This window comes from Pygoscelis adeliae, unplaced genomic scaffold (genome assembly GCF_000699105.1).
Source record: "Pygoscelis adeliae isolate BGI_AS28 unplaced genomic scaffold, ASM69910v1 Scaffold98, whole genome shotgun sequence".
In the NCBI taxonomy this organism is placed as follows: Eukaryota; Metazoa; Chordata; class Aves; order Sphenisciformes; family Spheniscidae; genus Pygoscelis; species Pygoscelis adeliae.
In genome coordinates, this window is record NW_008825547.1 from 3,611,688 (window position 1) to 3,623,329 (window position 11,642).

The 11,642-nt window shown below is 37.1% G+C and overlaps 1 protein-coding gene across 3 annotated transcripts in view; it reads right to left on the reverse strand.

Annotated features, from left to right (window-relative positions):
- LYPLA1 (lysophospholipase I) overlaps positions 1 to 11,422 on the reverse strand; it is a 13,911-nt gene extending 2,489 nt beyond the window's left edge. The window contains exons 1-8 of one of the 3 annotated variants that reach the window (XM_009332058.1): positions 11,397 to 11,422; positions 8,261 to 8,326; positions 6,700 to 6,747; positions 5,802 to 5,872; positions 5,126 to 5,199; positions 4,288 to 4,389; positions 3,503 to 3,679; positions 1,986 to 2,087 (exon numbers count right to left, since the gene is read on the reverse strand). In XM_009332058.1, the coding sequence (XP_009330333.1) occupies positions 2,034 to 2,087; positions 3,503 to 3,679; positions 4,288 to 4,389; positions 5,126 to 5,199; positions 5,802 to 5,872; positions 6,700 to 6,740 (519 nt within the window). In that variant the 5' untranslated portion in view covers positions 6,741 to 6,747; positions 8,261 to 8,326; positions 11,397 to 11,422 and the 3' untranslated portion in view covers positions 1,986 to 2,033. Of the gene's footprint in view, positions 1 to 836; positions 2,088 to 3,502; positions 3,680 to 4,287; positions 4,390 to 5,125; positions 5,200 to 5,801; positions 5,873 to 6,699; positions 6,748 to 8,260; positions 8,327 to 11,396 lie in introns of those variants that run through there. The other 2 variants (XM_009332059.1, XM_009332057.1) reach the window with 2 other exon arrangements.
- Positions 11,423 to 11,642: the final 220 nt, after the last annotated feature.

Sequence of the window (11,642 nt, forward strand, 5' to 3'; positions counted from 1 at the left end):
TAGCTAATGCAATTTGGGAATGACTCCAAGCTAGGACACACTGTTTTCTCAATAGATCTTTGGCACAACTACATTAAGAATATTATGGTTTCTTTTGTGAACTAAATTAACTGAAAGACAAATTGGCAGATCTATAGAACAGAGTGACTGAGGGAAAAGACTAATTAAACTTCAAAGTTAATAGACATGCCCTCTCAACCATGCAGATGGAATACCTAAAAGTGTTTCAATACCATTTAGAAAACAACTCCTTTTCAATTTTACATATTAAGATAAGTTTAATAACACAGAGAAACTGGATTAGAAAAGAAAAATAGCTTCCTAAAATGAAGTGCAATATGTATGAAAAAAAGCACTGAAAACTGAGAACTCACAGTAGGTGAACAAGTCAGATTTCTGGCAGCAGCCATGTTAAATAAGGGATATAAAGGCATAATTCCCTATTTATGCATTTGTACTGGCAGATGCCTTGGATGTAAATCCATATACACTGTAAGAGGACCACTTGATTAAGCTGGGAGGAGAAAGTACCTTAAATGCAGGTATGAAGCACAGTGCTGACACGACAGATGCATCTGAAATAGGAATATTCTTTGCTTGCAAACATATTATTAGTATAAACATTGTTATGCAGCATATCATGTAGTAAAAACTGTAATGTATTTTTTAAACATTCCTAGTATGGCAACAGCCTCTGAACTCCACAGAAGAACAGCTGTTTCCAGAAGTAAATTATGGCTCTTAACTGCAAAAAGCTCTTGAGTGCGCATCAATTTCTGTAACTCAGTGCATTCTAGAATTTTCTTTCTAGAATGAAAGAGCAGACATTGTGTATCTTGTAGATTTTTTTTTCCTATAGTAGATCTTCATATTCCTAGGCTATACTGATCTAGGGAAATTTAGAATGATATATTTGAAAATAAAATTTTCTTCTTTTTCAGAAAAAAATCATCTCAACAGTCAATAAAAGAAATTATTAGATGGTATCAATTTAAAGTTTAAGTAAGTTATATCCCAATTGCACTTATATTTCTATTAAAAAAGATTCGAATTAGTCAATTTCTGTGTTACAGATGAGATTTCAACAATACATGAAACTACACAGCTACGTTGTTTTCAGTTAGTTACTCCAAAGCAGACAGAAACTATATGCTGGAATTGCTCACGTGAAATATATCAACATTTCTACACAAATGAAAGCTACAAAGACTAAAGCACAAGATGAATGTTCAGTACGAAAACAGGAATTTTTAAATGAAACTCAAATTAATCCTATGCACTTCTTCAGAATTCTGTTCCAAGTCAGCATTTGATGCGAGTTTATAGTAATTTAAAAAAAAAAAAAAAGACAATAAGCGACAAATGATGGTCTAACAAGGAATGAGTCCCTTTAGAACTTCCACAATATCTACCTATATGAAAACAGTTAAAAATTGAGGTGGTTTAAATATAAGAAATACCTTCGCTGACTTCTAGCCATTCTAGAACAACCCTCCTTATCTGGAGTAACAATTAACAATTAATATTTAAAGCTTTGTCCTTGGTAACATTTATTCTGCCATCATATGCTCACTATGTTACGTGTTGTGTACTTTATGAATCCATTACATAGAAGAAATGTTTTAATATGTTTTCAATGAGTATTAAGAACAAATCATGTCTCAAGTATAACTAAACTGGTCACATTTATGTTGCTCGCTTAAATTTAGTTTTTAATTACTTGTACAAATAGTTTAAAATTCTGCAATCAAAAAAAAAAAATCAGACATCTTAAAACAGTATGCTTAGGTTACATTTTGTCATTGTTACCTAGCTGCCTCATTCATATAGTCCCACCAGTGGATGATTAATACTAAAAATTATCATTTCTTGTACATGTGTATAATTTAATCCTCATCCCAAGTATAAATCCGCAACACAGTAGTAACGCTGCAGGTACAGAAGTAATGCTTCCTATCAGGCATATGAAAAGATTAACACTCTACCACAGTTGATGCTGGTGTATTTATATAGAAGGCTTCTCACACATCGTTTCAGTCTACAGGAGGTAGATGTTTGTCTATGAATTGTTTTACATCCATCATCTCCTGTTTAAAGATAAAAGTATGTATTAGTTGAAGTTCCCTACTAATATATATTCAGCTACACTAAATCATGTTTCAACATTTCAGTTCTAATGAGCAGCTGGGCTACAAATATTGAGTTAATTAGTGGAATTAATCATACCACTTTGCACACAAGTCAAGGCTGATAACTCTTCCAGGCACTATGCACTCAGAAGAGGCTAAAATACAAGAAAAAGAGCAAAGACTATTTTTTCTCTCTCTATGAAGTTTAGCTGGCAAGCTATATATTAATCATCAAGTGATCTGAACAGCACCAGGCTGAGCACAGATAGGATTTGAATGTAGCTAAGGCCATAGCTTCGTGTATACTTTAAACTTTTGCAAGCTAGCACAGCAGTGTGAAAATCCAGCAGCTCCTCCTCCTAAGCATTCAGTTTCACCTTCATGATGCTTCCTTCCTTAAGGAAAAGCAATACAGCAAACTAGACTGCGAAACCAATCCATGTTAAAAAAAAACCCTAAATTATTTTTAATTAAGTCAATGTTGTAAGAAAGAGCATGTTATTAATATATTTGTGTGACAGCTCAATGCTATTACTGCCTAAACACAACTGTGTAAATGTCCCAAAGAGGTTGTCCAAGGGTACAGTTCCCACAAGTTGCAGCAATCCAAATCAACAAAGTTACTGCTGCTGACAAATGGCAGATTTGTTCCTTGCCTCCTCTTCTGTTTCTTGCTCCTACCATTTACTTTGTGTGCGTTCTGATGCTTCAACTCATTACAACTCCAAAAACTGAAGCCTGCAGCTTTTGCCATTTTAGCAAGTTCAAATGGTTCAGAGAAGTTTCTGATCAGCTCCAGAGCTGGTGCAAGACGGAAGAGAGGGCCACAAGGTCATGAGCAGAGGGAACTAGTCCACCCCTTTCTGGCAGCAGCAAGCCATTACATCAGCTCAGCTGCCTCCTGAGCCAGAACCATAAATATAGGCTCTGAGGCTGCCTCTTCCATAGCGTCAACCCTCCCTCTCCATTCATTCGATGTCTCCATCCATAGAACTAACAAGATTCTTCTCTCCAAAATACCAAGTTGCATTTGCCTTCCAATTCAGCGATTTTTTTTTTTTAGTAAGCAAATAAAAAAAATGGTGGGGGGGGGGGAAGAAAGAGTATTTTATAGACCAACTAGCCTAGTCCCAAAAATACAGTCTTATGAGGAAGTTCCCACTAGTCATATAAACTTTTGTCTTGGATGCTTTTTCAGCCAGGCATTCAGTTACTCACTAAAATAAGTCAGTAGCATCAAGCACTTGTCAATTAAAAAAAAAAAAAGAAAACCCACACCAAAAAACAACGCAAAGAAACCCTCACCCAATACATATTTGTTTTGAGGGAAATTAACCATAGCCAGCTAAAACATTGTATATTAAGAAAATTACCTCAATACATGAGCTATGCATCATGCCAGAGTAAGTCCTGAAGGTTACGTTGGCTGGATTGATCATACTCTTTAGCTTCTCAACAGTGAGAGAACCGAACATTAAAGGAACCAATGGGTCACAGTCCCCATGGCACTGAAGAACAGCAATCTCCTTGTTGACACCACTGATAGGGCCCTGTTAGGGGTGGAATTAGAGGGGAGAAGAGAAGAAAGAGACAGTAAATGGAGGTAAGGCTAACATCTTCGAGATAAAATAACCCCATGGCACTATGCCCTGTGGCATGACAAATAAGTTGAATTCTGAAGGAAAAAACCCACAGTGTATAGTCCGCAAGTTCCTTATAAAGTAAGCTCTGTGCCTGAAAACACTTTTAAGTTCAAAAACCTGCAAATAAAATTTTGGCACTAATTTCGGAACAGAACAACATGATTTCTGGCCAAGTAAAAAAACCTGATACTTTGTTTAAATACCTAGTCTCTAATAAGATAGTGCCTTGAAGATGGAACAAATGGCAAACAGAAAATTCATCTTCAAGGAAAATTTGCTGTATCCTTTAAGTTTCCTAGGAATGTCATTTTAAGCAGAGATACTACTGAGTATTTCCTCATTTTCCCGACTTGCCAGACTCTGTAACTCCAGGGCCCTATTTTAAAGACTTCTGAGTTATCAAACAACTGTCAACATTGGGTAATAACGATGGCCACTAATTCCTGCACAAGATACAATCTTCAGATATACTCATTCCCCAAGTGCAAATTAGCTTAGGAAAGAAACATAAATACCTGAGGAAAAGAAGCCCGTAGAGGAAGCCAACAGCTGAGGGCTACAACACCTGCTAATTTTTGTTGTGTTGTAAGAGCTGTATACAATGATAAAGCACCTCCCTAAGATAAAGAGATGTAAGTATTAGAATGGTGATGGTAATGCTTGTTTTCAAGATCTCTGGTTTCTTCTTAAAAGTCTTTTTCTATTCCAATCTATTCTGCCTTAGAACCAACACTAAACCCAGTATTCCTGTACAACATTTATTTTGCTCCCCCCACCCCATCCATGTGATCAATTCAGAAGTCAAACAGCAAATTTACCGTAACTAACAGCTCGGGGGCGAGGAGGAACACAAAAAAACCCATGATATAAAGCACTATCACTCATGACAGTATTATTACTACTTTAATATTTTCATTTACTTGTATGCAGACTGGTAAGTTGGTGTATGGACCAATTAATCTAGTAACCTACCTACCACAGATGTCTTACAAGTACAAAGGGAAGAATTTCCCAAATAAATCCAGACCATCAAATATCTACCAAATTAAAGTTAAATTAAAAATACTAGCAACATTTTCAAGCAAAGCCACATAAGTTACATGCATAAAAACTTTAAATAGACTATTAATTTTAGTACCTTTTTTCCACATGCATGTTCCTTTTCCAGTGAATAGTAACTATTTGCATAAAACTAACAAACTTCATTTGTTAAGGCAAGGGAAAATTGACACCTTAAAATTTTAGGAGCACCTAACATCAGCTCTTTTCAATTCAAGCGTGTGGATTTCCCATGTTAGGAAAGCTAGGTTACTTCCCTAGAAAAAGACACAGTTCTTTCCAACCATACCTTACCTGAGAAAAGCCTCCCAGAATAATTCTATTAGAAGGAATTCCGTTTTTTACTTCTTGATCTATCAGTGCTTTAACTGCAAGATAAACAAAGGCCAGCAGTTAAAAACCACTCCATTCTGTAGAAAGTCTAGAAGAGGAAAGAGACCTTCTCCCTGATGTCAACGGAAAGCGAGCAAAAGGAAAATCTGGTCTGCTATACATTAAAAAGTATCAAAAGATCTAGAGCATGATCAGAAGTTCCAGTGCCACTGTACCATTTCCAAAGAGAAAAACTTGCAAGCAAGTCTCGCAAAAGCCCCACTGCCAGGAAGATGGTATCCTCTTCTAACTATCCAGCATCACAAGTGGATGCTCGTACAGCTCTAACCTGCTGTGCTACCGAGAAGCTCTTTAAAAAAAAAAAAAAAAAAAGTACACTGGTTCCCACATACGTTTCATATTTGAGAGTATGAAGTGTTTGTATTGGTGAATTACTCTACCTACTCATGGAGTTTAAAAAAACCAAAAACACAAAACAAACTATGCACTTAGCTAAACTTTGATCAGGAATAATACAATATATACATATCACTTTTCCTAACAATTTTGTCTTTGGAAAATCTGTTTCAGACTTCTAATTAATTTTTAAGAATACACGGAAGTACTTTTAAGCCGTAAAAAATATTCCTAAGCATACCATTCTCCGCTGCCTGCTTGATCCCAACTTCATCTTCCTGTGAATCTGGAGAAAGTCCAATGATATCAAACCTTACAAAAATATCAACAAGGGAATTACTTATTAGAACATCCATTCCACTTCCTTAGAGCACAAATAATAAAATTGGGGTATTTTCCAGACAAAAGCGTTAGCTGACATATTAGTTAGAACCAACCACCCATAGTTTACAAAAAATAGCAGACAGTCTGTGAATGTGGCTAAAAGGCTAGATCTAGTCAACAAAGCTTTTCTGATTTTTGCTATCTTCTGTAATTTACTGTAGATTAAGCAGCTCAGTTTTGACATTTGCTCCAAAAATATCAGCAGAAATTTCAATTTATCAGTTGCATGTACAAAATTAAAATACTGTTTGAAGAAATATAGGAAAAACAAACACAAGTTACTTGAGAAAAAAAAACTGAAGAGGACTGGTTTAAAACCATTCAAATCTACCATATTTTTCTTGCTTTCTATTCAGAATGGATGTTTTAAAGAATAGTTTCTGGATATCCTACTGACCCACCAAATATTACTCACTAGTAGCAATAACGTTTCCGCTGCAAGTCTCTACTACTACTGACTATGAATTCACACACAATACAGACTACCGGCTATACTTGTAAAATAAAGTGGTCTTTTTTATTTTGGGACATACATATTAATCCTGAGGAACAGCCATTACCATAGATACACATGGAATTAGAGCATACTCGTGAGAGCCCTTTTATGAGAACGGAACTAAAGCAAAAAGCTTTTTATACTTACATCTGATTAAGACTAGCCATTCAGGTTGTTAATGATTTTTAATAAAGAACAATGAGTTCAAACCCCTAGATATCTTTTGATTAGAATCATCTGCAATTGAACTAATACATACCATGATGGCATAGCCATGTTCATGTTCAAAGAAACTGGCATAACCGGCCTAGAAACGAGAATGCAGAACACTGACATAAGATATATACTGAAATTTAATAATGCAGATGCAGTTATGTCATGAAACTACATATCCCTAATTCTGTCTTACTTTTAAACCATAATTAACATTAGCTACTTTGTAGCATCTCTTCAAGAAATCTCTCTCGAAACCTGCCAGCCCAAACACATTTAATATTCAGAGCTGAATTACCACTCTATGGTGAGCAAGCAAAACATTAATGGGCTGCTTTATATAAATATATGTGTGTGTGCATATATAGCATATACATGAGATGGATAGATGTAACACACACATGTAGCTCATTTAGTTATTTCTAAGTAACAGTTATTTATCACAATTCCATACACATGCTCAGTGGATGAAGGCACCTTACACAGCAGCATCAGCAAACCTAAGGAAGCAGCCAAACGCGGCACAGTGGTGGATACGCATCTGGCCACACATGCTTCTCTCAGCAGCAGAATCTGCTTAAGCAGTGCCTGCCTTCATTGCGGGACTCATTCCCACCCTTATGCTGCTGTATGGCATCTTTTCAGACATACCAAGACAACTTCAGCGGACCATGCCATGAATCAAGTCTTGGCTACAGTTTTAACCTACTGAAACTGAGGAACATAAGTTCTGCGGGGAAAGACTGAAAGAAGACAAAGGGCAAGCAAAAAGAGCAGCAGATACAGCTACGCTCTTTCTGAATGGCTCAGCAAAGTGTGGCCATGTGGTAAAATAGATAAATAAATCACAGCCCAGTAATCAGTAATACACCGAAACGTTGCTTATCTCCCTATCATCCCTGCTCTACATCTCCCAAGACTGCTGGAGCAAAAGACAATATGAATTTTGTGTTAAAATAAATTAAGATTATACCTAATCAGTTTTTCTATCATTAAGTAAATACCAGATAGATCTTAATGCTTTATTTACTGACTCCTGACCCTGCTCAGAAGCATTTCAATTCTCAAATTGCACAGAGAAAGCTCACATGGCATTATTTGCTGAAAATACGAATATCCTGTGAATCTTTGAAACCTGCTGTAGGTAACAGGGAAATTCCATCTCCTATACATGCACTTCAGTTTAAGAAGTACATGTACCCCACACGAAGTATATTTAATGGTCAGTAAAATACAAAAAGTTACTCCTTGTTAAGACTGGCTTTCAACAAATGACTGTTGGGGGAAAAAAGCAACAAACAACTCAATCCAGTGAAAACTTAAAGTCAAAACAATCTAACTTTGCACATAAAACTTTCCAAATATGTTTTCAGTCTGAATTCGTAACAAAAGCAAAATATGAATAAAAAAGCAGTTTTGCCATAAAGTAAATCACACAGCAGTTCCTAAAAGTAACAATATTTAATAGCATCATTATTTTACAGTGTTTTTTCATATAAAAACAAAATGCAGAGACATCCGAATCCCATTTGACTTCATCATCTGTGCAAGTGTCTTAATAAGTAACTCTACAAAAAAATGTAAAACAATAGAAGTTACAAACTTACGCATGTGGGCAAATGTATTTTACATGGGGGCTTTTGATACCTGCAAGCGCTTCTGACCATCCATGCCTGTTAACAAAAAAACATATTAAATGGCATTTATGTTTTGGCTTGTCTCTTATTTCTATGTTGGTGCAACAGCACAGAGCAAGTATGAAATATGCTGAATTAGATCAATATAAACACATTTCTAGAAAATTTTTACATCAACTGCAGTATGCTATGAATATAGTACTAAACTGAAAAGGTTTGTTCCACCTCTGAATATTTGTTGCATATATACAGCCAGGGACACTTTACCTAATTTGACTATCATAGTTGTGGCACAGCTGCAGAAATACCACTTTGGCTCTAGGCAAAGCCTGCTCTGTACCTGGCCGGGTTTATTAACTTGGGTGCTACAACATAGGAACACAGGTACCCTGTTCCCAGGCAGCTCTAGCCCAGAGGCTGCTTTGCTGCTCCTGTAGAGTTAAGGCAGGTTCTTTCACAGCCAACTTTGCCTTTTCTGAACCAAATTTCTTGATGCAGGAGAGTAGCGAACTGACACCTAAGCTAACTCCACATGGACTCAACCTAATCAGACCTAGTAACTTTGGCTCAGCTCGAATGCTGTCAGATTCAGGCGGTCCTGAACAACACTCCAGATTGCAGGTAGTTTTTTGATCTCGAGCACGTGCTGTATGAATGCACAGAACAATGCGAAATCTGCACAGCAGACGAGTTATCAAGCTTCCTACAAACCAGAAAACTGGAAAGCATAATTTAAATAAACAGCTCCAAAAGACTCACTCTAGGGCTCATCTAGACATGAAACAAGCTGGACCCAAATCTGAACGTGTGCAGAACCACTGCCTGCACTTTGCTTTCCAGAACACTCAAGAGCACCTGTATTTCCTGGTTTTTCTCATTATTCAGTATTCCTAACTCACCCACTAAACCAGATACTGGAAAGTTGATTCTAAGCAGACAACACCTGTAACAAATTCATCAGTGATGCAGCTGAACTAATCAGACCAACAGCAGACAAGCCATAAAAGCACATTTGGTTTAGTTTCAATTTTAATATCATCCTGAAACGTTGATGTATGCTACCTAAACTTAAAGACGTTTCAAACACACAGCGCAGACATTTGCAACACTGGCTGTATATCTCAGCCTACTTCCTACGAATACTTTTATGTATACCATTAACAAATTGTGGTTGATATTACTTGCATAATATTTGCAGTATCACAGAAGGCCAAATAAGAACCTAAAGGAGAAGTACGACTGAGAAAAACTAGTTAGGTAAGAATTTGGGGACTTTTCTTAACCAACTATAAAGATTAATCTGACAAATTTGGAAAGCAACATTGTATACACATTTACACAGACTCTTTAGAACAATCCTCTATGTTGTACCTTTTGTTCAGATTTTGACAAGTATGTACCAATCGTTAAGTGCCATTTATATAGGAGCTAAGAGAGAAAAAGAACATAACCTCTGTTAGACACTTCTCAGAGTAAGAAAAATACAGTTGGTAAACTGAAGTGAGCAATTTTAAAATTCATGTGAAGTAGAACAGGTCAGTTTAAACTGCAGGAAATTATAAAATTGTTAATTAGTTCTCTTCAGACAATTCTTTTTTGGGTTACTACTACGGCTGTTTGGAAAAAAAGTGACAGTATGTCAAAGGCAGTTTTAGCTAATCTGATCTGCAGTGGACTAGAGACAAACATGGACAAATACAGCTAAATCACCATATTTCCACAGAGGTGTTAGGACTTGTTAATGCATACATTCTAGTATGCTCAGTGCATTTGCAGACTTGAGACTGCGCATTAGCTTTGCCACCAAAATGGAAATACCACATTTGTGTAAGGAATACAATTTATGTTAAACGGCAAATCTTTTTGACCCTTGCCAAAACCAACATCAACCCAATTTGCAAGGACGCAAATTCCAAAGACTCAAAAGATTCTGCAATCACTTGCTGAACATTTGGTGCCAAGATGCAGGAAGCACTGCTGCCTCAGCTGCCTCCCACCAGCAGAAAGGGAGAGGGATAATGCAAACGAGGCGGTATGCCAGCACAGCAAATGAGAGCAAACATCTCCACTTGTAGACTACTGCCAAGTGCATGGACTTGACTCTTTTTAACTTATTAAGTGTCCAGGTTACACAAGTTTCAATTCTGACAGCTGACTTTTTTTTTTTTAGTTCTTCAAAAAAAGTTTATGTCATTGCAAGTTTCAACCTAGAGGCAACATCCAAGTTGCAAGTAACAAAAATTGAGTTCTTAAAAAAATACTGTGTAACTTTGTCCATAAGGGAGCACAACAGACAAAGCATTCATGCTACTTATTTTCAGTATCTAAGTGCCAATTCCTTTGAAGTCTTCTACCAAAAGAAGGTTTCAACACACTAACTTGTTAATGCAACGGCTTTAATGAATGCATGCTTGTATCTCAGCACACACAAGCTTCAAACCGAAACATTACACCACACCTAGAAGGCATCCCAGAAATTCCCTCCTCTTTCGCTTTCTACTCAAACGTGGAAATAACAGGAACAAGGCAAACTGGGTATTTCACAGCTTATCTGGGTGTTGGGGTTTTTTTTGGAGTCTGAAGACCATATTTCAGATAGAGGAATCTGTACATGTTAGGTAACTACTTAGGAGTTTGCTTAGATAAATCAAGTAAGCCTCGATTTTAGTGTAAGTGTGACATACTGAAGAAGAAACTATGGTGTAACTGCACCTACTAGCAAACCAGCAATCCACAAGTCCGGAAAAAAAAAAGAGAATTGTCTACGTTTAGACAAACACAGGAATAACCAGGAACCCACTCTCAGGAAAGTGAGAGATAGAAACCCACAGACTTCTTTTTCCACCAAGTTTGACTCAAGATCAAAAGAGGGATCACATTCAGACCAAATTAGGTAAGTGTTTGAGAACTTATGCTGGGAAATTTTAGACAAATAGTTGTCACCATCGTTCCAGCAGACATGAAGTTTCATCTGTTGTTAGCCACCGCAGTCAATTAAGGGCAAAATAAGAAGCTTAAGTAACTTTTAACTGCTCGCATCTTTAAAACATGCAGCCTTGTATTTGAAACTGTAACTATTAAGTATGTAATAGATCAGAATACACACCCGGTATCTCCCAATCCATGAAGAAAAATGACCTAAAGGAAAAAAAAACCCATAGTAGTGTAAGATCACTGCACTGTAAACGCACCTAACCCGCGTACTACAGACGCCCACGCAAGATCACACACAGTTCGGAGCACGATACGACTTTCTCAGAAGAAAACTCCGCTTCCTTCACTTCCCATCCCCGTTCTCCCCTCCCCGGCCTCCCCGCCGCCATCAGCGGGCGCACCCCGCCCTCGGCCGGCA